Source organism: Talpa europaea (assembly GCF_964194135.1).
Source record: "Talpa europaea genome assembly, chromosome: 4".
NCBI lineage: Eukaryota > Metazoa > Chordata > Mammalia > Eulipotyphla > Talpidae > Talpa > Talpa europaea.
The window spans coordinates 59,805,931-59,833,929 of NC_140070.1; the positions used below are offsets into that span (position 1 = coordinate 59,805,931).

Below are 27,999 nucleotides of genomic sequence, written 5' to 3' on the forward strand. Positions count from 1 at the left end.
AGGCCGCGGGCAGCTTCGCAACCCAGCGCTCAACCGCTGCGCCACCGGGGAGGCCCTACTTTTTTTTTTAAAGATTTATTTATTTATTTATACAAGCACTGGGTATAGTCAGAAGCACGGGAGGGTGAGAGAATTCACCAGAGCCAGAGCGGGGAGCAGAGCAGGCAAAAGGACTGAAGTACACTGCTTAGGGGAGCAGCGGGCGGCAGGAGAGGTCTGTGCGCCATGCGGGACCCTCCTCCGGTGGCCGGGGAGCAGCCGGGGATTGAACCGGCGCTGCAGAGGCTGCAGGCAGCTTTGCAACCCAGCGCTCAACCGCTGCACCACCGGGGAGGCCCAGTAAGGCTATTTATTGAAACTGAATATATTATCAGCTATCTAGAGGACCCAGTCATGTTTTTGAGTGCCTGCTATTCATCCAGTCTTACACATTCCTAAGTCACCAGTGAGAGTTGTTTTTGCATGCCCATTTCACAGATGAGGAAACCAAGACCAGATGACTAAATGGCCTGCTCAAAGTACAGGGGTTAATGTTTGGAAACCACAGTGACGTAGTCTAGCTAATTCAAAGTCAAACTCTCCCTTTCCATCTGTACTCCTGTTTAACGTACCCTTTAAGCAATCCCAAGCATTTACTTTGGGATTTCTGGTGCTGATGAGCTTGACCAACTTCAAGAACATGAGGGCACTTGTGAAACTCCTCTTTCTTACCTGCAGCACTGGGGCAAGAGGTCCTCTTGGATGAATGAATAGTGCACACTTAGCAGATGGAGATGCTGTAGATGATGTTGTACACATAATAATGTACACATCTCCTAAATAACATCATTTTGATAGGAAAAATATATAACCATGATTCAGAAAGTTCATATGTGACCATCTCTTCATTTGTTAATGTGAAGAGGGAGTTGTTGTTTTGTTTTGTTTTTTTAAAGAAAACTCAATTAATTATCTAATTAGATAAATTCACTCGCTCTTTAAGGTAACCTATAATTCTGGATAAAAAAGTGTTGTCTTCTCCAAATAATCTATAATTAACTGAGTTGTGTTCAAAATCAAAAACACACCCAGAGACTGTTTAAAATGGTGTACTTTCATTAATTCAGTTTTCAAAAAGGATTTTTGGGCACCAACGTCATCCAGACCCTGAAGACAGCAGCCAATGGATGAACATTTGCGCAACCACATTATAGATTTTCCTCAGTACCCAAAAGTAGAGTGTTCCTATGAAACCTTTTGTAAGCCACAATGGCACAAAGCATAGAAGCAATTACCATAAATGTATATGAAAAGCCTTTTGAGTGTTCCAAGACACCCAAACTAACCTCCCATGTCATACTAAGTAACACAAGACTACAATAACACGAACATATAGCACAAGCAGGAATGATATGACAAAAGCAAAGTCTGTGGAGTATCTTCTGGGGAAGTGCCACTCATGCTCTCTACTGTCTCTGGCACAGACGCTACAAAACCACACTAAAAGTCATTTGCAATTTTGGCCTTTTGTAATAAAAGTGAAAAGTCTTTTTATATTCCTTTTGTCTAAAAAAAATAGGTACTAATTAAGGTGTTTCATAAAATCAAAGAGATATATTACAAACTTTCAAAAATCAGAGGATACCTGATTTTTGGAGAACCCTTAAGCTGCTTTAGATGTAAAAGCAGCCTCTGATGTTACAGGGGAGAAAGGGGTGAAGAGTGGGAATGTGGGTGCTTTAGTTCTTTCTATAATGTTCACCTTTTGACAAAAAGTTACAGAGCAAGTGTGGCTAAGATACTGGACAGTGAACACATTGACGTTTTCCAGATTAGGGAATTTTTAGTATTTCAAAATATTTTGTGGTTTAAATGCTCTTAATTTAATAATTCACAGTGTAGCTTCAAAAACATGATTTATGTGATTAGGGACTACACACCAAGACTCTAGGACCTAAATTCAATTCAGATTCCAAGTGAAAATTTAAACTGATTTCTTCCACCATGCTATTCAAAAATAGTGGAAGGGTAGTATTTCAGAACTGTATTCAAACCCTCGCCTTGGAAACTTACTAGTTTTGCTACATTGGGCATGTTACTTATTACAAAAGAGATTTGCTTCCCATCCTTTATTTGCAAAATGGGCATTCCCAATTATAAAAGGCATATAAGTAGTATAGTACTGTGCCTGCCACCAAATCAGCATCTATTGCTACAGCTGCCCACCCTACTCCTCCCTCTTCAACTAGAAGACAAAGGGGGGGAAACATTTCTAAGAGGAAATCAGCTGCTCCTCCAGATAAGAGCTGAGGCATAAAACTGGCAGCGAATCTGGGACACAAAGAGCCATGTGGTTCCTCCTGCCTGTAGTTTTGGCTGCAACCACAATTGCCTTTGCTCCTGTTCGCTTTGACAGGTAAAACTCATCACTACGTTCCAGTCTCTGTGTGGGAAGAGAACTAAGAAAGGCTTCTTCACTGTCCCATCTTTTGTCTTTTGCTGTCTTAAAGGGAGAAGGTATTCCGTGTGAAGCCCCAGGATGACAAACAAGCAAACCTCATAAAGAATTTGGCCAAAAGCAACCAGGTAAAGCACTTAGAGGGCTATTTTAACATTTCCTTCTGTTCTCTAAAAGCTGTTTCTTTTTATTTTATGTTTAATGCCCACAAGAAAAAATAAAAGGAAGTGATGGGAGCTACTTGGGATAATTCAGCCAATTACCTCATTTGTCTTTGACGATTTTCCCTCCATTACCATTTTCAAGTCCCCAGTCCAAAATCTTTGCAAACAATAGGTGAAATTAAAAGAAGGGGCCAATCTACACTGCTTTATCAGCATCTCTTTTCCCTCCTTATGAGTGCCTTGCCTACTTCATTCTCCTCACTCTCACCCTGATCGCCCTCAGTGGCATAATGTCTGTTACCCAGAATGATAGGTAACTAACAAAGTGAATTTGTCTAATTAGATAACTATTTGGAATCAAGTATCCGACTGATAATATAAAGCTGTGACCCTTTCCAAGAGTAGGTCCATTTTGAAAGGAAACTCTTATAATTAGATCAATCTTTAAAATCCAAGGAGCTAATCATTTTATCACTTACATTATTAATATAATTTTTTGTCATTTTTGCTTATGTACACTCCTGTATGCCTGTCACCCTATATACATCATTTCAAATTCACCAACATAGTTTCAGTGGCAGTGTCATAATTTAACCCATTTAAAATAAAAGCTCAGAAATAATCATTTTAGTGACCAAGATGACAAATCAGGTTTTAAACCCAGAACTGAATCTGGAATTTATTTTAGTCACACGCCCTCTTATCTCCACATCAAGTCAATCAAAAGTCCTTCCAATTCTATTTTCCAACTGTTTTTCAAATCCACACTTTCCTCCCCATTCCCCTGCCAATTTCATGTCTGCCCTACTCTTACCTGGACAATTTCAATAGCCCCTTACCTAGGAGTCCTTTCACAAAGCCAATTTCACAGCACAACCTGATGGTTCTCTCTAAAACTTGACGATTACATTCCTCCATTTGAAGCTTTTTAGTTAGAAGCAGACTTATATGGAATGAGCATGTTCATCAGAGGTTTAAATCACAATTCTGTGGCCTTCAGCAAGGTACTTAACTTCTCTGGGCCTCAATTTCCTCCTCCGCTGACTGGGGATAATAATCATATCTACTTCCTAAGATTGTTATAAAGACTAAGTGAGCTTATATCTGAGTGGTGCTCTGAAGCAGGCTAAGCCATATGAAACACTATAGAAGCATTTTCTATTGCTATTAGCTTTCAAAGTCCTTCATGATCTGCCAATCTAGTAAATAGCCTCTGCAGTCTGTATTCCACCTTCTCTCTCACTCTTTACGCTCCATGAAAATTCACCCACTTTGACCCCACATACTCTTTCCTTACTTGACTAACTCCTACTATTTCTTAAAGAACCTCTAGTGTCTTCTGCAGGAAGTCTTCTCTGTCCATCAACTTTGATGATCCAATTAAATTGTTTCTTGTGCTCTGGAACACTTTGTGCTTGCCCTGGCATTGGATAGAAAGTTGGGAATGTATACATGATTATCTCCCACACCAGACCTCTTTAAGTTCTTTATTAACTTCTACAACCATGGTGGCTCACTCTGGGCCTGTTAATTAACAAAAGTCCCTGAAAGTTCACTAAATCCTAAACTCTTGCTCCACATTATCCTTATGGAACATAATTAGATGAACTGCATAGCTCAGCCTTAAAATACTAATTATATCTTCCACATGTCCAATTCATAGTTTTTGTTGTTGTTGTTTTTGTAAAGATTTATTTATTTATTTATTTATTTATCTATCTATTTATTTATTTATTTATTTATACAAGCACTGGGTATAGTCAGAAGCGCAGGAGGGTGAGGGAATTCACCAGAGCCAAAGCAGGGAGCAGAACAGGCAGAAGGACCAAGGTACATTGCTGAGGGGAGCAGTGGGCGTGGCAGGAGAGGTCTGTGCACCATGTGGGACCCTCGCCACCGGCCAGGGATCAAACCAGCACTGCAGAGGCTGCAGGCAGCTTCGCAGCCCAGCGCTCAACCGCTGTGCCACCGGGGAGGCCCCATAGTATTTTTAATGAAAATAAACCAATAAATATTGGTTGGTTTATAGCATCCTCATATTGTACATAATGGACTGACACAGAGGTAGAGTGGGATTCAAGTGTAAAACAGTCTGGAAAACTTAGATGCATCACAAATTTGGTGTGATGGTAGAAACTGAGCATTTGCTTCACATTTCCCAGGTTGGGGCTTTGTGTTGCGTTTGGTTTCACAATTGAGTATGATTTTTGAAAATCCACAAGAACTGGAATCTTCTCAAAGTTATTTTGCTCTGAATGCTATCCTTATGGGCTTATTTACCAAATTTCTGAAAGTCTCAGCCAGAGGAAGACAGAAAGGAATAGGCAGCTGTTAAATGCCTGCATGTGCTAGACCTCATATCCATTTTACAATCTCCACAACACTCCTGATAGAGTCCTATTAGCCCCATTTTTAGTGGAGGGGACTGAAACTTGTTAAACAATGTTTGCTGCTAGAAAAATGACAGGGCTAGAGATTAAACCTTATGTTGGATACAAACCTTCCAGGAATTCCAGAGTTTATTCCAAAAGGATATCTGATACTGAGCCCTGGTCAAGGGAAGAAAAAACATGTATTTATATTCAAGTTAGAAACAGACACTGTGACTAAATCAATTCTAAAATAACCCAAATCAACCCAAGATGATGGAAGCAAAACAGATAACCAAAAAGTGCTATTCCTTTTGAATATATGCATACAGGTTTCCCCCATTATCTGAAAGTAGGCTATTCCTATGAAAACTTTCATAGACCATAGGAATACAACAAAGAAACAACATTATCTATATGGAAACATTTTGTGTATTCCAGTATCCAAAAATAACCTACCAAATTATATGAAGTAATACATAAAAACTAAAATAACACTAACAGATGGCAAAAGCAGAAATGATATGATAGATACAATCTGTATAAGGTAGCTTGGGGAAGGAGCTTGGCAAGTCCAATCTCACTGCTCAGGGGTACACTGCCTCTAGAATGACTCCTGCAAAATAAATGCTGATCGCTATTTAACTTTCATCCTTTGTCATGAAGGTAAAAATCTTCTTCAGCTTAATTTTGTGTAGAAAAAAAAACAGCTACTAATATAAGTGTTCTGTAAGGCAAAATAGCATAAAATGAACTTTCAAAAAGTGGGAGATATCTTACTGTATCTTGAAAAAAGTAATCAAATTGTTTCTTTAACACTCCTTAATTGAATATATTTGGAAAAAAATCTCATAAGTTTAAGAAAGGGGTCTATACTTTCATCACATTGAGCCCCAAATTGCATGTGTTGGGTGAGCAAATAAAGAACTACCACTAACATTGAACTTGTCTCCACAGCTTGACTTCTGGTATCCAAATATCATCCACCATGTAGTTGCTAACATGACAGTGGATTTCCGAATCAATGAAAAGGAATCCCAGTTCATCCAGGCTGCCTTAGATCAAAATAAAATGCACTATGAGTAAGTTCTGTTCCAATATTCAGTTGTGTTGGATAGACAAAGTTTTGGGACCCTTGAAGTTAAGAGGAAAGTACTATTTTTTAACTGGGCCCCAAGAAACAAAAGCTCTGTCTATCAGATAAAATCTACAGTTACTTCCAAACAGACTATTAAAGCTACTTACACAGGTGATTAGATTAAACATGGCCACTCAACTTCCTTCTATGCCTTCTATGTTTGCTCTGATCTCCAAGAATGACAATTACCAACATCTGCCACCTCTAAAATCTACTATGACAGCATTCTTTTTTTTTAAAGATTTATTTATTTTTATACAAGAACAGGGGCACAAGCCAGAAGCGCGGGAGGGTAAGAGGATTCACCAGAGACAGAGTGGGGAGCAGAACAGGCAGACTGATGAAACACACTGCTGAGGGCAGCAGTGGGTGACACAGCAAAGGTCTGCCATGCCATGTGGGATTCTCACCGGCCGGCCTGGATCGAACTCGCACTGCAGGGGCTGCGAACAGCTTCACAATGCAGCGCTCAACCACCTGCGCCACCAAGGAGGCCTGAGTACTGCATTCTTGTGAGTTTTTCTGACTCATGAAAGGAGGCCCAAAAAATAGTGCTTATCTTTTAGTCAAAGAAGGAATGTAAAATATTTAATAAATAAATAATTCTTTATAAAAGAAATTCTTCCTCAGAGGAAGAAAAGCAAAGCAGTAGAATAAGACATCTAAGAAGAGAAAATTCTCACAATGCCAAAAAAATGCAAAAATGAGTCATTGTAGCCTCATAGTGCAATAAGGGGAAATTAGAATTTCTTGAGCACCAACCAGGGGCCACACACAGTCTGGGCCCAGTGAATAAAAAGGGAATCCAATGATAAATATTATAAATCACAACTTAAAATAGAAAACAAAATGTTTTTATTCTTCTAGTGATGACATTTATTCTTTAGTGATGACATTTTGAGAGGTTCTATTTTAATTCCCCATCACTCAAAATCCCAGAAGCCCCTTTAATGGAGATTCTTGCTTTTCACAACACTGCTGAGCATCAGTTCTTTCTTTTCTGTCTTGGTATTTCATCCTCTGCTACCAAACTTAGTGCTATGACGCAAAGACTTCCCTCTGACTGAGATAAACAGAAAACCTATTGATGTCAGGTGTGTCACATTGCAGAGTAGTGGTTACTGCTCTTCATGACTGAATTGTATTTATGATACTGCTATAATATTGTTGATAAATTTAGGCTATTGCAACTAAGTAAAGATAAAGAAACAAAATATTCTATTGTGGCTCAGTGCTTAAAAAGTAAGACTCTTTTTGTAGCTGTTGTTTTTGGTTTTAATTTTATTTCAACAGGGTTGTGATACAAGTGTAGAAGTTAATAAATTGGAAGGATATACTTAAAATTAAAGTATACCAATATTTAACCATTTTATTTTTTTAAAGATATATTTATTTGTGCATACAAGGGCTGGGGTACAGGCCAGAGATGCAGGGAGGTGAGAGGATCCACCAGAGACAGAGTAGGGAGCAGAACACGCAGACAGACTGAAAACACTGCTGAGGGGAGCAGCGGGCCAAATAGGAGAGGTCTGCTTCGCCATGTGGGTAGCTCCCTGGCCAGCAGGGGATCAAACTCATGCCGCAGAGGCTGCAGATTGCCTCATAGTGCAGTGCTTAACCCCTTGCGCCACCAGGGAAGCCCTATTTAACCATTTTAAATTAATATATTAATATGTGCTTTTCTATGCTTTTATAAGTTGCACCATTAAAACTTGAAAGAGATATATTCTAAATAAACCTCCAAGATTGTAGAGATTAGTAGTATGTTATAGATCCTCTGCTTATGCTAATGTTCAGATGAGGTGTTCATAGTTTCATCTAAAAGAAATCATCCCTTCTCTTCCCACTCCCATAAACCTCCTAGTGACTGTTTCTCTTGATTCACTTCATTATCAGTCTTCTCAAGTATGTGCTTGATTATTACACTCTTCACTTCATTAAAACAGACCTGAACCAAATTTCTGAGATCCAGGCCAAGCTAAAATAAATTTTAGTTGGTTAATTTCATATAATTTGATTTGAACAGCAGGGTAAAAAATCAAGCATTATGTGTTCTATAATATCGTGGTAATGTGGACATAAACTAGTTGACTGACCCCAATGTGGATAATGGATAAATCACTTTCAGAAGACAGCTAGCAGCAACTGACATCCTCCCATTTTACCTACTAGCTCACATTCTCCCTCTCCCTCTTTGGTCCTCTAGGCATCTCCTAGCATGTAATACTTCTGTCTTAAATAGAGGTCTGAATTCAGATCCTCAAAAACAATGTGTTTTTTACTTTTCTTATACAAAGATACTTCCTTGCTATCTTCATCAAGAACCAAAGTGTTAAACTATCTATAAAAATTAGTTTTATCTAATTAGGACATGATTTCTAGAAATTGACCCAAATTAGCTACAGTTGTGGGAAAGCCACATAATTAGTTACCTTCCTCAGAAATATAAATATGCAAAGTGATCTGTGCAGACAAGAACTATTTAAAATCTTGTCTCCAAGTACTAATTATATAGATAATTTTATTTGCATATTAATTATATGTGTTATTTGGTATCAATCAGTAACAGAAGAGAGTTCTAAGAATGAAAACATCTGGTTGGACCCAGGCACAAGCCTGAATAAAACTCTATTAAGATGCTGCTTTGACACAATGATTTACTTAGACACCCTTCATTAGACAGTGCATATAAACCACTATTTAGTTTAAAGCATCTGTGCGTGATTTTTTTTAATATTCAGGAAATTAAATTACTGACAGATTTTATTTTAAAATAGCATGTTTGTTTTCTATTATTTACACTTTCATAAAATCATAAAAGGCTAAGTCCAAAAAACAAGTGTGGGGGTTTGGGTGTGTGTGTGTGTGTGTGTGTGTGTGTGTGTGTGTGTGTGTGTGAACCTGAACAAACTGGTGAATAAATGTCTACAGGAAAATCTAATCCATTGAACTGAGCCCAGATGAACAGATTCAGTAGTTTAAAAACTTAGTGTTTTTGGTAACTTTTCATATTGTAGATAGCCAATCTTTAGCATTATCTTTTCTTTGAACAAAAGCAAAAATTAGAAAATAAAGAGTTGTTAAAGAAAAGTAATTCAGATAACTATTAATGTAATAGTAAAACCAAATGGCACAACTAAGTAAAATCATATTAAAATACACATAAGAAGGCCATAGATGCAGGGAGGTGAGAGGATGGCGCAGAGGGTTGAGAGCAGCATTGTGAAGCTGTCCACAGCCTCCGCTGCGCCGGTTTGATTCCCGGCCAGGGAGATTCCCACATGGTGCGACAGACCTCTCCTGTCTCGCCTGCAGCTCCCCTCAGCAGTGTGTTTTGGTCCTTTTGCCTGTTCTGCCCCCTGCTCTGTCTCTGGTGGATTCTCTCACCCTCCAGCACCTCTGGCCTGTACCCAGTTCTTGTATACATAAATAAATAAATCTTTTAAAAAAAAGATACACATAAGATTATGGGAATTGCAAGAGAGCTATACTAAACTGATACAGTGATAATCAACACTTTACTTTAATGTCCAATTACTTAATAATGTTTAGTCAGACACAAATTCATATTCCAAGTATATACACAGTCCTATCAAATAAGTATTTCAATAAATCATTCTAATGTTTCATTCCATTCATTTTTCCTTCCATTCTATTTTCACGTTACTTGGCCAATAGAAAAATATTTATGTTAATGTCTGCTCCATATGTCAAGGAGATGTTGGTCATGGTGGGAAAAAGAAGAGGGTAGAAAGTAAGAGTGTGGATTCTGGAGTGAGACTTTCTGAGTCCAGCCCCATTTAAATCATGTGGTTGGTACTTAACATTGACAATTTAACTTCTCTTCACCTCATTTTCTTCATCTCTAAAATGGTATCTCACAGGGATTTCATAAAGATAACAAAGACCATAAATTACTTTTTGTCTTTTTCCCTAAATTCCATTAATGCAAGTGGAGTAAAGGTCACTTACACACGTGCTTACATGTGTGTGCACACACATACACACAATTTTGCAGCAGGGTGTAATTGCAGCCGATCACTAGATGGCCCATTCCGTCCTCGGAACTAAATTAATGCCTTAAGGTATTTTAACCTCTATATTTAACCTCTACAACACAGAGGTTATGTCTTAAAGGTTAGGAAATAAATGTTGGGAAGTAAATGTCAGTAAGTGCCAAGTTTGATAGGTGGTAACCTAATTAGGAAGTTACTGGAGAAAAATTAAATCTTGTGGAAACCTGAAATCTTGCTTCTTGAGTAACTTCTATTTTACTGGAATTGGGGGGAAAGAGTCCAGATCTGTTTAGAAGTCACCATAAGAATGACACTATCTCCCTGAAATAACTTTCCCCACTTTAGGCACACATACACACACACACACACACACACACACACACACACACAAGAGCCCATAGCACTAGTGTAGTGCCCACTATTTGCCATTATTTTTTTTAATATTTCATCTTATATAATTCTTACATCATTTTTCATCTTTGTACAATGTATGCATTTTCATTTTGGTTATATTCCCCATACAATTGCACCCCCCCTTTATTTTGACTCTAGTTATTCCTCTCCCTAACCTTCTCTCCTCTCCACCCCACCCCCAAGTGTGTCTTAATAGCTAAGATATGGAAACAACCAAAATGCCCAAAAATAGATGACTGGATCAAGAAGATGTGGTACATATACACCATGGAATATTACTCAGCAATCAAAAAAGATAAACACATTCAGTTTGCAGCAACATGGATGGAGCTAGAAGGGTTCATTCTCAGCGAAATAAGTCAGAAAGAAAAAGAAAAATACCACATGGTCTCACTCATAGCAGGAATTTAGAAAACCTAAATAAGAGACCAGGAAAAAGACTAATTAATATAAAGTAATAATTAAAATCCATTTTTTTTTGTTGATCTCTAAAAGATTCCTTGAAATAGCCAAAATAGGACTCAACTCACCTCTTCTTTGAAGTTTTAAACCTGTCCTTGAAACACAGGCTCTGCTCTGGGAGAAATTTACGTAAGTCTCAGTAGCCTGTGGGCAAAACCCATCACTCCTCGTGATGGAGACTTAGTTGTATAACGACTCTCAGGTAGAGCACTGAAGTTAGACAGTGAGGGATTCAAATTCCAACTTCCGGATTTTACCAGTTGTATTAACCTTAGAAATCAACCTAACCTCTATAAAAAGCGTGATACTGGCACCCAAACAAGAGTGCTGATATGAAGATCAAATGATAAAATACAAATACTATGTTAAACAGAGTATCTGACACATAAAAAAGGCTCAGCAAATATTGGTCATGTACATAGCATTAAATCCTCCATGACAATTATTCATCCTTCCACCAAGGCCTAGGAATTTTTTTAAACAAATTAAGTAAATCTTGGAGTATTTAAATATTTGAGAGAAAATAATTTTGTTTCATATGCTTGATCCTGGTTGCTGGTTAGTGGAAGGGCTCATGAAAATAGCATCTGGCTCTATTTCTTAATTGGTGGGTTTAGGGTTAATTTCTAGTCCTTATCAGCAACAATTTTGATGTCCTCATGCAGCTGTATTGTGGAGAGTTTGTATTTCAGCTCACGTGACTTTCTTTTGCTGCTGTTATCATAAGAGCTAAATTGATATGTGTAAGCCTAAAAATATTCTTCGATAAGAACTTCCTGTAACTAATTAATACTGCCTTATGTTATGAATCAACCTTTAGGGTCATAAAATTTCTCTTTTACTTGGTTCTTGCTCTATTAATGCAGGTGTAACAAAAGTCACATGCCCTCTTTAGAGCTTAAGATGACTGTGTCTGTAGTGACCACTCAAAATATAATTCCCAGTCTTTTCAGGATTCATGTTTTAGTGCAACATGCCCCACCTGATTCCAAAATTGTTGTCATTATTTTATTTTCATAAATCCAACATAGTTCTAGGTAAATGGAGAAATCAAAAGTCAGTCACTTGATATGTGTGAAAGAAATAGAGGACTATAACAAAGAGAAGGACAAATGATATAAGATAGAGAAGTCTGAAGAGAAAATGTTTGCAAATGACAAGGTGGCAGTGGTTTTTATTTCTCTAAAAATGTTCATTTTCCTCTAAAACAGAATCTTAATTCATGATCTACAAGAAGAGATTGAGAAACAGTTTGATGTTAGAGAAGATAGCTCACACAAGCACAGCTACGCAAAATATAATAACTGGGACAAGGTATAGTACAAAATGCTTGTATTCCAAAATAAAATTGCCCTCAACACTTGTTGTCATTTAATTTTCTTCTATACTAATTCCTCAAACTTGTGTTTGCTCTTAAGATTGTTGCTTGGACTAAAAAAATGGTGGATAAGCATCCCAAAATGGTCACTCGTATTAAAATTGGAACCACTGTTGAAGATAATCCACTGTATGTTCTCAAGGTAAAAATAATTAAATACTAACACTCATTATTGTGTAAAACCAGGACTTGACAAGTTAGTTTGTGACCTAACTGCCTAATTTTAAGATAAGAAAAAGTCTCATCTTCTGAAGAATATTTAAGTGCTAGATGACTTTTCAAAATAGAAGTGAGATGTGGTTTTAGGTGAAACAAAAAAAGCCAAATAAACCATTTGTCAGGCATAGTGTCCAAACCCACACAAATATCTCATCCCGTATCTTTACTTTTATAGTTTATCATGTCTCTGTAAAATATTTTTAATCCAATAATATTCAGTGAAACTGATGAATAAATATCATCATGAAAAGAAACTTAAGAATCATAATTATAGAAGCCCAGAAGAGTAAGTGAGGCATTTCAACCCCATGTCGACAGGATACAGTATGAATTGCCTGTACCCAGCTAACAAGTGCCATTCAACAGTGGCTAGATTTTTGTGCAACTAAAGACATTGCTCCCTTAATAACTGAAAAGATCTTTCTTTTTTTTTTTTTTTGCCTTGCAATTATTGGGCATTTATTCATGTCCTATACCAAGCACTAGGCATAGAGTTTTACGTGTGCTGATTCATTTCATTCTTACAATAACTGTATTTTTTTAAATAATAAATTTTATTTTTATATTCCCCCATACAACTGCAGATCTTTCTTTCCCTAAACTTCAATCCTCTCATTCTGTCCAACCACCCAAAACAAATATAAACTCTATTCTAAGTGACAGACCTTCAAATGTCTGTTCACTATTCCTCCTCCCCAAAGTACTATATGTACATCTTTTTCCATCCACTCTTGGCTAACATCTCCAGTGTAAAAAACCAGAAGAAACACAAGCGGAAAGGGCAGAAACAGAATCATCTGTTTCTCAGGCTAAAGGATGTTAGCAATAAAGTTTTAAAAAGCAGTAGACTGTGCTTTAAAAAAAAAAAAAACTAAAACAACTCTGACAGTAGAAAAATTGAAAAATATAGCATGTATTAGATTATAAATTATGGTGATCCTTGAGGATAATCTGTGCACAGTTACTCATTTAACAAAAGATAGGGAAAGAATTTCTTTGAAAACATCAAGGGATCAGTGTGTGAACTCATGTAAAATAACATCTCATTTATTTTTAAATAGATTGGGGGAAAGGATGAAAGAAAAAAGGCTATCTTTATGGATTGTGGCATTCATGCACGAGAATGGGCCTCCCCAGCATTCTGCCAGTGGTTTGTCTATCAGGTAAATGAATCAGAACATTCACATAATTCTCCTTTGATTGTCACATCCCCAGCACTTCACTGGGTGGCAACAACCATCTCCAAAGGAATGCAGTTCCACTTAACTAAAAGGACTGAAGTCCCACATTTGGTACTGTCAGGAAAAAAAATGTTCTGGATTTTACTCATCACTAGTTTTTATAAAATTGATGCCTTGCTTCAAATTTTTTAAACTCCAGCTGGACATCTATACAACTAAGATTTTCTTGGCTATAAAATGAGTTTTTGCTATAGTGTGGAAAATATGAAACTCTTCCTATTACAGCTAACAAGCCTGGCCTTCCTTCAATGAACTCAAAGCACAAATATTTTATTCCTGTTTGATAGATGATTAGTCACACGTGTACTTGAAATTTTCTTTTTTTTTTTTAGATTTATTTATTTATTTATATAAGCACTGTGCACAGTCAGGAGGGTGAGAGAATTCACCAGAGCCCGAGAGGAGAGCAGAGCAGGCAGACTGGCGAGGTACACTGCTGAGGGGAGCAGCTGGCGGCAGGAGTGGTCTGCGTGCCATGCGGGACCCTCCTCCAGTGGCCAGGGAGCAGCCGGGGATCCAACCGGCGCTGCAGAGGCTGTGGGCAGCCTCGCAACCCAACGCTCAACCGCTGCGCCACCAGGGAGTCCCTGTATTTGAAATTTTCTTACATTAATTTTCCTTCCAAGTAAAAAAAAAAAATCCATTTTTCTAGAGGTAAACTCTGTTTATATTTTTTATTTTTATTTTTTATATTTATTTTTTATTTTTTTTTATTTTATATATTTTTACATCATTTTTCATTTTTGCACAATGTATGCATTTTCATCTTGTATGAGGACTATAAACTCAGTTATTCCTTATTTTTTCTGCCTTATTTTTGTGCAGTTAGGGAATACATGTTTGAAACCATATGATCTTGAGCAAATGACTTCAGGAGTAGTAGTTATTTCTACTAACTGCTGTTATTCCTTCTAACTCTATTTCTATTGTATTTGAACATCCTGTTATCTTTATTATTTTTAAGATTTATTTATTCATGTATACAAGAAACTGGGGTACAGGCCAGATGTGCGGGAGGGTGAGAGGATTCACCAGAGACAGAGTGGGGACCACAACAGGCAGAGTGATGAAATACACTGCTAAGGGGAGCAGCGGGTGAGACAGGAGAGGTCTACCGTACCATGTGGTATCTCCCTGGCCAGCAGGGATCAAACTCTTGTTGCAGAGACTGTGGACAGCTTCACAGCATTGTGCTCAATCACCTGCACCACAAGGGGAAGTCCTCCTGTTATCTTTATACTTTCTCTTTCTGCAAGATTTTGCATGCAAGACACTGATGGAATATACATGCCAGTGACTTCCTGGGCATGGATACTTTCACTAGGGAAGAATTTGCCCACAAAATTATTTCTACAGCTGTTTTAGTTTTTTCCAAATGGAAGTCCAGAGTGCCCCTTACTCAATCCATATAGGAACAGATACCATAATGTTACAAGAAATCTATTGGTTCCAGTATAAATGTGTCTGGGAGAGATGACCCCAAAATAATGAGAGATGTTTTAGTTAGTTATAGAAAGTCCAGATGATCTGAAAATTTCAGTTCTGTGTGAATTTGGTCAGCTCAATTGACCAAAAGTTCACTGGTCAATCTCTAAGTGCTTGAGTTATTTTTAATAGAGCATTTTAAAATCATATTTATAATTAATTTGTAAATCTTCTCCAATATTTACATAGTTCTATGCCTACAGGAGCAATACCTTAAGGATGGGAGGGAAAGAATCCATTCAAAATATTGTACTTTTCACTCAGTTTCCATTCCTCCTGTGAAGTATATCTTGCATGCTACATTTGAAGTGCTACAAGTTTTAATTAAAATTTCCTTAAAAGAATGTTTAGTTCAGCTTACTTCTCTAGTATGAAGAAGTGTCATTTTTTCTGCCTTATTTTTGTGCAGTTAGGGAATACATGTTTGAAATCAGATGATCTTGAGCAAATGATTTCAGCAGTGGTAGCTATTTCTATAATGATCATAACTTTTCACATGGTAACAAAAACTTCACAACAATAGCTTATATTTTTTCCTATTCCCACAGGCAACCAAAACTTATGGGAAAAACAAAATTATGACCAAACTCCTGGACCAAATGAATTTTTATGTTCTTCCTGTGTTCAATGTTGATGGATATATTTGGTCATGGACACAGGTACTTCCCTGTAGTCTCTTGTTTGCATTTAGATAATACAGTATTTATTAAGTTTAAAGCATGTTGATTATTGTGCATTAATTTTAAAGTCTGGGTAACCAGGTAATTCCAATTCAGAATTTTTTTTTTTAGATCTGAATTTGAGGCTAAGGTAAACATGATCTCCTGATTGTACAGATATTTTAGAAATATTAAAATTTTGCTTTTGAAGCTAAATGTGAAATTGAAATAAAGTAGAAATTATAAAGGAAATGCATGCTTTATGTTATCATAAAAGCATATTCTAGCTAAGTAAAAAAAAAGTCATTTTAAGGTACTATTAACATATTGATTTCAAAACATGTCATTCATTCCATCAATTTGGGACAGAATTTGAGTAGAATAACTATATCAAAAGCCAAATAAAAGGGTGACGCAAATATCCTTCTGTCTTTAACAGGATATTTTATTGCCATATAAGATTGATGTTAAATTTTCATACACTTTTTAATCATGCTCTAACAGGTACAACTTCATCTGTATTATATCTCTGAACCATAAGTGGTGAAAGATGTAATGAAATTAAAATCTTGCCAGGGACCGGCCTCCGGCAAAATGTCGTGTCAGGGTTCCTGAAAGGATGAAACAGCCTCCTCGAATAATACGAATGATCTGAAACTTAGGGACTGAGGGGAAGGGAATGAGGAGACACGGACACTTGGTGAGGTGTTGTTAGTATCTTCTGCCTAAAGGCTCAGCAGGTTCTTTATTTATACATTTTTTGCAAGCATTGAGATTACATTATCAAGTGCATAGAAACAAAGCAGAAACAATTAGTGCATCTCCTTTTCTGTGCTCTCAGCAAGAAGGCAACCTTCAAGGTTAATAAAAAACTAAGTCTTACACTAAAATTCATTGTTTTAGCTAAATAATAACCTAAGACATTGATAGCCACCGGAACATCCCCATCAGCTAAAGCCTAAGCAAAGAAAGAACTTTTCTTATTCTCATGGCCTTCACACCAGGGGCGGGCTGCTACTCAGCTATCAGAACTTCCTCTGCCTAGAAACTCCTTAACTCAAATAGCTTCATTTAAGAACTTTCCCAAGAAACTTCAAGGGAAGGCAAAAGAAGGACTTAGAATAATAGTTGTATTGTGATGCTTGTCAGGCATGTTCAATAACTTGTCTCCCATTGTCAAGTGGGCCAAATTGTTTAATAATTAGTTTTTAAGAGATAATTTCCGTGCCGTTTATTTACTGTATATTGATGCATATAATGTAGTGCCTGATGTACTTTTTGGGAAATTTTTCTCCTTTTATGACCAAGAACAAAAAGTGAAGGGATGTTAGATCTTCAGCCCCACGGCGTGAGGCACAAGGAATCTTCGACCCCACGGTGTGAGGCCCTTTAAGCTTCGCTGCTTGCCAGTAGTTTATCTGGCTGGGCTACAAGGCCTCCTGCAGCAAAATCTATAGGCAATTTCAGAATACTATTGATCAATTTCTAATATTCAAAATTAATCAGTAGTTTTTAAAATCAAGTCATTTTCTGAAGGCTTGGAATATTCATATAAATGATGTGTTTCTGAAAATATTACAAATAAAATATTTTTACTTAATCTATTTTATATATTATACTTTTATCAAAATAAACTAAGCATATGTCAAATAAAGTTATAGATACGTGGAGAGAGAATCTGAAATGACCAAATTGAAAAATGCAAATTGATATGGTATTAACCCACGATTCAATTCTTCAGGACCGCATGTGGAGGAAAAATCGTTCCAAGAACAGGAACTCGGAATGCATTGGCACTGACCTCAACAGGAACTTTAATGTCTCATGGAACTGTGAGTAACAAACTTCATCTCAGGAAAAATAGCTATAAAGAGTGTTTAATCACCAAACTTAGCTAAACTACCTACTTATTTCAGTAAGGATATATGTTGATTTTCTTATCTACAAAATGAAAATCATCACAATCATGGAGGGATTAAGTGTTTTCTGTTGTGTGGGGGGAAAGGTGGTTATCTCTTATTTAACATATCTATCTTGCTAAAAATCAGGCACAATACAAATGTACCAAAAAATCATATATTCTGAAGAGAGATCTCAGGACACTTCTCTTTCTGGTCTATTAAAGTTGAGAAATAGCCAGTGGTTAAACCAATGGTTAAAACCAATATACCTGCTGCGTAAGATCTTTGGATATTTCTTAAAAGGAAACTTCTAGGGAAAGGAAATGACAAGGTTAGTTGAACTGCAATGATAAGCAGAGGCCTGGTATATCAGATGAGGCTGTACTTGCTACACAAATATGATTTTTATCATTACACACCTTCAAAGAGAAATTACCACTACCCCAATTCATAAATTTTTCTCTTTACCTAATTTTGTTGAAAATATTTCCTTAACTTTTAATTCTGTTTTGCCATAATGAATATGATAATAGCAGTTAATCCTAACTGCTAAAACAAGTTGAAGAGGCTCAGACTCAAAGAATGCAATTTCCAACAGTTCAGAGTTGGTGCAAGGGGGTTGAATTGGAACTGGGGTCCATCTGGCTCCCAGCCACAGGCTGATACTGATGTATTATTCCTGTGACCCGGGAAAATAAACAAGGTTAAGAAAGTTCCAGGAAGCAAATTTGTTATATGTTATTTGTATGACAAGGTTAGTCAACAGTGACTGTGATATCTTCCCTGTAAGCCCTGGAGGCTAAAATGTTTATAACATTTTGAGAATTCACCGTAGAAGAGGCAGGGGATGTGTACAGAGGAAGAACAAATGTGATCTAGTCCATCAATATCCTCTGCAGCTTTTCCTGACACCAAGAACCCATGTGTTCCTGTCTATCCGGGCCCTGCACCAGAGTCTGAGAAAGAGACGAAAGCTGTCACTGACTTTATCCGAAGAAACCAGAAATCCATCAAGGCCTATATCACCTTCCATGCCTACTCCCAGATGATGTTGTTGCCTTATGGATACACATCAGAATTGCCGGCTGGTTACAATGACCTGGTACGTGAAAAATGTCTGTGGTTTATGCATTGACTTCTAGTCAGTTAACAACTTGAGTTATATTAGAAGACTTTCATATTTTAATACCAACAACATAAGCTAGCACTTGATCAACTCTTTTGAATGGAAAAGAAATGGAGTGCAAGAGACTGAACTTTATCTGCCTCTTTCCAACTGACTCATTCAACTTTCACTCACACACAAAATAAATGCAGGAAAATGTATTAATCCATTTTTAAAAGAAAAAATAAATATAAAATTATAGTAAAAATAGTGTTTTACTTTAGTAACATGGCTGGAACAAGCTGCAGCAGTGACTGCATGGATGAAGATTTAATTCAGTGAATTTTCTGTGGTTGTTGGTTGTTCACTAGTATCACCATGATGGAAGCTGGACATTCTAAGGACAGAAAGCTGAAGTTTTGATTCTCCAGGCAGTAATCAAATGCACAGCAAGGATCTGGGGATCTTCACAGCATCCCAAGATCTCAGTGGACTGTACTTTTGAAGGATATGCAGTATTTGTTATTGGTACTACCCTCTTGCTAAAAGCACTGGTTCCCCTGTTGAAACTTACTAGGGAATACAGTGGGTTTGACTGAATTTAAAGCTTCTTTTGTGCTGGTATTAGTTTACTGAAGGCTTCTCATCAAGGGAACTCATCAGAATTTCCAGTAAGAGGGAGTTTCTTAATACATTTTTCCCAAATGGAGCAGCAGGATATGGATTCTGACTGTTGGTACTTACATACTTTGGAATTCCCAGAGAGGAAAGGAGATCAAACCCTGAAAAAATCCTAATGAGCGAACTTGACCGAGTAGTTATGTACATTCTACAAAAAATATGGTATTCATGCAAAGGACGTCACCTATGAGAATGGAATGCATGTGTGACCTGACACCAGATCTGTTATGATCCAAACCTATCAATCCTTTATGGGTGTTGGTATGGTAATGGATGTAACTTAATGAACTATTCACATCAATTCAAAAACCAGAATTTTTCTTTAAAGATTTATTTATTCATGCAGTTCTTAGTGGGATGTAGGCCAGATGTGTGGCAGGGGGAGGTGGGGGTGTGTGTGAAAGAATTCATCAGAGTGGGGAGCAGAACAGGCAGATCTACTGAAATCCCCTGGCCAGCCAGGGATCAAACTCGGGCTGCAGCAGCTGCGGATTGCTTCATAGTTCTGAGACTTAATCCCTTGAGCCACCGGGGAGGCCCAAAATTTTTTATGTTAACTTTGAAACAAACTTAAGTCATATTTCCTATGATGACTTGATCAGGGTTAGTTGTGAAAGTCTTCAAGCTGGGAAAATTTGTGACCACTCTCTTTGTAAGTCAGAGTTCTAACGAGACAGTATTTTTTTGGTTCAAGAAACCTGAAGGTTTTAAGCTTCTTGGTTACCAGAGCACTATGTTCAATGATTATCATTTTTACCAGTTTTGCTAGGAAGCAGCAATAGCAGAGTTGATTTTTTTAAAAAAATGAAGGAAAAAATGCAAAAGAAAGAACGTACATCGAAAAAGGTAGCGGCTACTTATTAGATAGTGATACTGGGGGCATGCTTTCCATAACCATCACCTCATAATTGCAGAAAACCCTAGATGTAATGATACTGTAATAATTTTTAATTGTGTGCATTACTCTATCAAGGAGTTAGATATCTTCATAAATGCTCTCTTCTGTGTTTAGGTATCCTATGCCATTCTTGTTGTGAAACTGAAGTGCCTGTAGGAAAAAAAAAATAACTTTTACTGTATTGAACTTTAAACACTTGTGAAAGCAACACAATTTGGGTTCTTCACAGTGAAATATTTCTCTGGAAATCCCCACAATGTTTTCAGGTGCTGGGTTGGTCTCAGCCTAACCATCTGGAATTGTTCTATTAAATTAGCAGGATTTTTCAAATTAATTTATTTTCTTACATTGTTATTCATTTTTATACAGAATTTGATTTTCCCCCACAGGTGTAGCTTTTAAAGATGTATTTATTTATGCATACAAGAACTGGGGTACAGGCCAATGGTGTGGGGGATGAGAGGATTCACCAGAGACAGAGTGGGGAACAGTACAGGAGGATTGACTGAAATACCCTGCTGAGGGGAGAAGTGGGCGAATCAGGAGAGGTCTGCTGCACTATGTGGGTCGCTCCCTGGCTGGCCGGGGATCGAACTCATGCTGCAGTGGCTGCAGATAGCTCATAGGTTGCATCTTAACCCCTTGCGCCACCAGGGAGGCCCTATTCCCCATAGTTCTGCCACTACCATAGCACCCATGACCATCACCACAGCCCCCTGTGCTCTTCCCTCCCGTTTTGACCCAGACCCCTCACCTTTACCCTCACACTCCCCTTCCCCCTCCCCTGCTGTATGCCTTAGATCTGTGGTCAGCTTTCAAGTTTTGTCTTTTTCCTGATCCTTTGTTCAATTTCTCTATACTCCACATATGAGTGAAACCATTCAGTATTTATCTTTTTCCTTCTGATTTATTTTCACTTAGCATAATACCGTCCAGCTCCATCCATGTTGCTCCAAATTTTTGCCAGGATTTTATATCCAGTTAACTCTCTAGAAACTATTCTCTACTAATGTTATTGAAACTTCATACATTACTTCTTCATGCAGAATGGTTTTGCAACAGCAGTTAAAATTTTTCTTCCACAAGTCCTCTTTAGAAAATAGTTCCAGTTTTCCATTTTGTGTATCACTAATTTAACATTATTGCTTCCTGCCCTTGAATTCCTTTCATTGATTTTTGTTCCCCCCTACTGAGGTCTCTCCCCCACCACCCCAACAGAGCGCTGTTATACTGTGGGCATGTACTAATATTATATACCAGAGAAGGAGCGGGGGATCCTGGACTTCCTTTTCTTTTAAGGTCAGGGGAGTTTGGCCTCCTTTATAGTTTTATGATCTCTTTTGAAAGATAGTGACAAAACTAATCTAGTGTTGATAAGCAAGAAAGACACACAGATTTGAAATTAGGATACACTGGCAGAACTGGGCTTAGTAAATCATGTCAGCTCAGATCATACACATTAACTTTTAGTTCAGCAGCCATTTCCACTAATTTCCACTAATAAGATAAGCTAATCTTTGGTTCAAAGCAGTCAATGTCTTTGCCATCTGTGACTTAAAGTTTTGTGACTTGTGATTCATGTGCTAGTGTACTGACTTTATCTGTTTCGCTGACTGGGGTTCCTTTCATCATGGCTGCGCAGGACTAAATGGATTACTGACAGCTCAGAAACGTCATGTCATTCAGGATATACAAACATACACAGTGAAGTGAAGCAGAATGCTATCCATAAAATGTTACAAAAAATTCAAAAGTGGGCAATGGGAAATGACCAGAAATAGAGGTTTCTAGAGTTGACATCTATTAGCTATATTTGCAAATACCGTGAGATTTAAGCAACTGAGAAAACAGCAAGGTTGACTAAATTTTGTATTTCTTGTCCTCCCCCAATATTTTTTTATTTCTTCTGAATTGATGCAGTGATTTTTTTTCTCTTTCCATATTTATGTGATACTTTTTTGACTATTTCTAAACATAAAATCTACTTGGTTTGATATTAAATAGATGGAACACTTGATTTTAATTTAAGCATGTGGCAACTGAAAGTTTTATGAAGGAAGCTTTCAATAAAGGAATCCATTTTGTTCTGTGATTACTGCAGAGTACTTAATGTTTCAGTGCTACTTTGAGGCCCAAAGATGAAAGTGGATTTTTTTCTTGAAGAATGTAATTGTAGGGCTTCCCTGATGGTACAAGGGGTTAAGCACAGTACTGTGAAGCTATCGGCAGCCACTGCAGTATGAGTTCTATCCCCTGCCAGAGAGCTGACCCACATGGTACAGTAGACCTCGCCTGTCTCACCCACTGCTACCCTCAGCATCATATTTTGGTAGATCCACCTGTTATGCTCCCCACTTGGTCTCTGGTGAATCCTCTCACCCCCTGTACCTCTGGCCTACACCCTGGCTCTATATGCATAAATAAATAAATCTTTTTAAAAAAAAAAAAAGTGTAACTGTAGATTTGATGACATTTGTTGGCTTTGAGTTCTGAATTTTTTACCCTAATAGATTTAAGATTTCTGTCAAATGTTGAAAAAATACAAAGTTTTATGGAACAAAGCCCAAAAGAATGAAAATTATAGATTGAGTAGTAGGGTTTTCTTTTTAAGATTTTTTTTTTATTTATTTATACAAGAACCGGGGTACAATCCAGATGTGCGGGAGGGTGAGAGGATTCACCAGAGACAGAGCAAGGACAGAACAGGCAGACTGATGAAATGCAGTGCTGAGGGGAGCAGCGGGCAAGACAGGAAAGGTCTGCTGCGCCATGTGGAACCCTCGCCTGCCAGCCAGGATCAAACCAACACTGCAGAGGCTGCGGACAGCTTCACAGCGTGGCGCTCAACCGCCTGTGCCACCAGGGGAGGCCCCTGAGTAGTAGTTTAAATTAATCCTAGTATAGTGATAGAGGAAGGAGATTTTGGGTGCCATAATTTCTCATGGTGTTGGACTTAAGTCAGTTGAAATATGTATCTGCACACAATCTAAACTTCAATAAAAGTTTGCATCATTTGTAACAAAAAAAGTTATATTATAGAATTAAAACTACAAATGTGCACAACAAATCATGTTCAGTAAAGTAAGAGTTATTACACAACAACTAAATTGACAAAAAACAAATTATCCTTCAGTAATATACACTATACATAAACTTAAAAATATTCATGTAGAGTACACATGTTAGTGATTTTATCCCATTAAAGTTCATTCCAATAATCATTCTCATAGCGCAAAACACGAATGTGTATCAAAGATGATGAAATTCCACTCTGGAAGCAAAGTAATTTCACAGAGCTATTTTAGAAAGGAGGCATCCACCTAGCTTCCATTGGCTAGGAATGTGGAAGACGTGGAAGAAGGCCTATGAGCTAAGGGATCGATAAAGACAAAAGAATGAGAACATGGAAGAGACTGACTTTAGAGGACAAATATCTGAAGCCAAAAAAAAAAAAAAAAAAAAACCTGGGAAGAAGAAATGACGCTTTTTTTGGAAAGAAGGATGCAAGGAGAATGAAGAGAGGGAAGATGGGAAGAGAGAGAAAAGGTAGAGACAAGTATGACATGTATGACAATATATAACTGATTTCACATTCAGATGGAATCTTTATAATGCCATATTGTACTGAAAATAAAGTTCTCATTTAATGATTGTTTTTATTTTGACATTCAAATGTCAAATAATCAAGTCAATGACTTTATTTTATCCCCAGTATAATAATGGTATTTCTATTATTCCACCTAACTTCCCTTCTCTCCAGGTCAAAGTTGCAAAGATTGGCACTGATATTCTGTCAACGAGATATGAAACGCACTACATCTATGGTCCAATAGCATCGACAATTTGTAAGTTTTATGTATTATTTATTGTGTTATTTTCCTTAGTTCCTTTTAATATATTTTTAAAGAAAATTATACAACTTGCAAGTTAGGGTTAAAGAATTATTAATTTAAACTCCAGGCTTCATAGTATATGGAATTATTCATTTAAACTCCAGTCTTCATAGTAGATTCTAAATTATATGTGAATCTAGGGAGGAATTCTGCCCTTTTTTCAGGATAAGACTTCCTAAAAACAAATTATGCTAAGATTTTATAAGATTGCAAGATCAACAGAAGTCATAAATCAAGAAAAAATTATACTTTAATTCATCTACCTTTCTGTTCTCCACCACTAAACAGATTTTATTCTCATGAGAACTTTTTTAAACATTTAAAAGTTTTGACTCTCCATTTGACTCTCTTTCTTGACTTGTCCTTATACAAGCACAGTCTTTTTTCTAGTTACTGTTGGGAAAACAGATAAACTAATTTTGTCAGGCACTCTGGCTATGTGAGACCATTTCCTATCCCTCTCACTAGCCAACTCTTATGTTCAGCTGAAATCTATATGGTAAATTAAGAAACGAAGTCACCAAATTCTAGTTGTGTTACTTTGCTTTTGTTTTAGTTCTCAGCATTATTTCTTACTCTTTAGTAATTTTAAACTTTCAATATCTTTGTGATTTGTTTAATTGTTCACTTAGATTTCTTGGCTTTTGTTTTCTCTTATTCTAAAAAAAGGTGTTATCAAACCTTTCCATAAGGACTAAACAGTAAATAGTTTGGACTTTTCTGGCAGAATGGCCTCTGTTGCAGCCACACAATCAGGATATTATAGCTTGAAAGTAACTGTATACAATAAATTACAAATTCTGAAAACAAGACAAAAAATCTGGAAAGCAACCAGAAAAAAATCTAAAAAGTTGAAACAATTCAAATGATAGCTTTTGGAGTTGGAATCATAGAAATTCAAAAGCAATTGAAAACATTTTTCAAGGGCTGGAGGTAAACAATTATCAACCCTAAATTCTATAGTAAAAATATCCATCAGGGCCTCCCCGGTGGTGCAGCGGCTTGAGCACAGCAGCACTGTGAAGCTGGCCACAGCCTCTGCAGTGCAGGTTCAATTCCCGGCCTGCCAGGGACATACCCACATGGTGTGGCAGACCTCTCCTGTCTTGCCTCAGCAGTGTTTTCAATCCGTCTGCCTGTTCTGCTCCTGGCTTTGTCTCTGGTGAATCCTCTCACCCTCCTGCGCCTCTGGCCCGTACCCCAGTTCTTGTATACCTAAATAAATAAATCTTAAAAAAAAAGACCTGAAGCAACCATGAAAACTATGTAAAGGGATATATTCAAAAAATATTATTATAAATAAATCAAATGGGAATCCTAAAAATGTTCAACCAAGAAGAAAATAAAAGAGAAACACAGGAATAAAAAAACAAAGGTAACAAAACAAAAATAAACAATAATATGGCAGCATTAAGTCACATCAATAATTTACCTACTTATATTAGTCAAAAAGACAGAAATTGCAAGAGTAGATTAAAACTATGACTTTACAATATACTATCTACAGAAACTCCCTTTATATATAGCATTGTTTGGTTGAAATAGAAAGGATGGGGAAATATATATCATGTAAACATAAACCAAAGGAGGAGTGACTATATTAAATATCAGATAAAATAAATTTCAGAACACAGAAATTTGTTAGAGAGGGATATTAATGACAAAATTATCACTCCACCAAGGAGACACAATGATCCTGAATGTGTACAACTGATTTCACCTATATTTCCACCAAACAAAACTTCACTTTCCCAGACTCCCTCCTGAATGTCTGATTGAGACAAAGCATATCCTTTTGCCTTCCTTTACTTGTTTTCCCCATCATTACCCCCTCTAAGTTCCTTTTTCTGTTAATAGTAGGCTGAATTTTTTTAACTACCCAGATTGAAACCTCAGATTTTTTATAAAATTCTGACTCTTCTATTCTAATGTTTCTTATATAGAGACCTCAATTTTTAGTGTTGACTCTGTATTAGCTCCAGTTTTCATTTCAGAATACTTCCCAAAAGGTTTCTCATGTTTACAGTTCAGATGAATCATCCTAAATACAACACAGAAATGACCACTATTGCCTCCCAAAACAAAATGTAAACTCATCTTGACTTACCTAGTTTTCTAGATTTTGCACTAGAAATGCTCAATGCTCTGTTTGTTCCAGTCCAGCTGGATCTCACTCATGCTTCCATGATTTTTCATCCTGTCACTCATTGTTTAGAATGTTGTTCTTCCAGTTCTTCCAATCAGCATTCTTCAAGGCTCTCCTTAAACACTATCTCATCATAAAGGTGATTTTTGAGCAGATGTTAAGCATGGAATACCATCCTCCTCATCAGGCATAGTATCTTTATTTCCTCAAATTTAAGAAAATATTTTACCTTTTCTATGGTTATTACATATTCTGCCATGTCTCTTCTGATTTGCATCTTTGACTCCTCTCCCCTTAAATTGGAAGTTCCCCAAAATCCCATTAGCAGCTTCTTCATCATTGGACCCTGTACCAACCACACTCCACAGTGCCAATAAAGTGCATTGTACATATTAAGATTTAATAAATATTGGGTGAATAATATGAGTCAACTCTATCTCTTTACAACAAATAATCCTTTTTTCTTTCATTACAGGTTTGAATTCTTATCTTTAAAAAGCTAATATGAGTTGAACTCATTACTTATCCTTGAACATAAGTTATTTATTACGAAATAGTTTTTCTGTTATGTAAAACAAAATAGACATAAATGCATTTGTAGTTTTACATGCACTTATGTAACACTTCCATACATATAACCTGTAGATGAATGGTTATATTTTCAATCTTCTTCAGCAAATCGCCTTAGAATAATTTCATAAAAATCGGCATGGAAAAATTAGATGAAGGGATTAAAAACATCATTAAAATAACTAATATAAGCTCTCTTGGACTTCGAAAAATAAAACAGCAACATGCATAGCAAGAGACCTGAACTGTTAAAGCAAATGTGATTTTGCATAGCTTATAATGTATAGTTTACATTGGTGGGTTTTCTGTGACCAGTGATCCATCCTCAATTGTTTTCTTCAGTTGCTATACTTGCTCAGACCACTCCATCTGCTACAATGTGTGTCCAGGAAACAAGTTAGAGTACTGACTCAAGCAATGCAATTTTGAAAATGCAGCACATATTTAAAATGTATAGTGAATTCCAAAGCCGTGATTATTTTTTACTCTATACTATGCAGACCATTACTCCCATTCATGACCACAATTAACTGTACACATAATTATTTTTATTGCTGATTTTACTCTAGTGAATCCATTTCAAAAAAAAGTTAGCATTTGTTTCTAATTAAATATTAACCACTTATGTTTTACAGACCCATCATCAGGTTCTTCTTTAGACTGGGCTTATGACCTGGGCATCAAATACACCTTTGCCTTTGAGCTCCGAGATAAAGGCAAATTTGGTTTTCTCCTTCCAGAATCTCAGATAAAGCCAACCTGTAAAGAGACCATGCTAGCTGTCAAATATATTGCCAAGTATATCCTCAAGCATGCTTCCTAA

At 36.9% G+C, this 27,999-nt stretch overlaps 1 protein-coding gene across 1 annotated transcript; it reads left to right on the plus strand.

Moving 5' to 3' along the window:
* Positions 1-2,327: 2,327 nt before the first annotated feature.
* On the plus strand, positions 2,328-27,999 carry CPA3 (carboxypeptidase A3; the record flags this gene model as incomplete). The annotated part of the gene is made up of 11 exons (XM_084232031.1): positions 2,328-2,395; positions 2,490-2,565; positions 5,928-6,052; positions 12,212-12,314; positions 12,419-12,520; positions 13,659-13,760; positions 15,872-15,982; positions 17,724-17,814; positions 18,783-18,985; positions 24,328-24,412; positions 27,812-27,999. 11 exons carry the CDS (start codon positions 2,328-2,330, stop codon positions 27,997-27,999), a joined length of 1,254 nt encoding a protein of 417 aa, XP_084088157.1.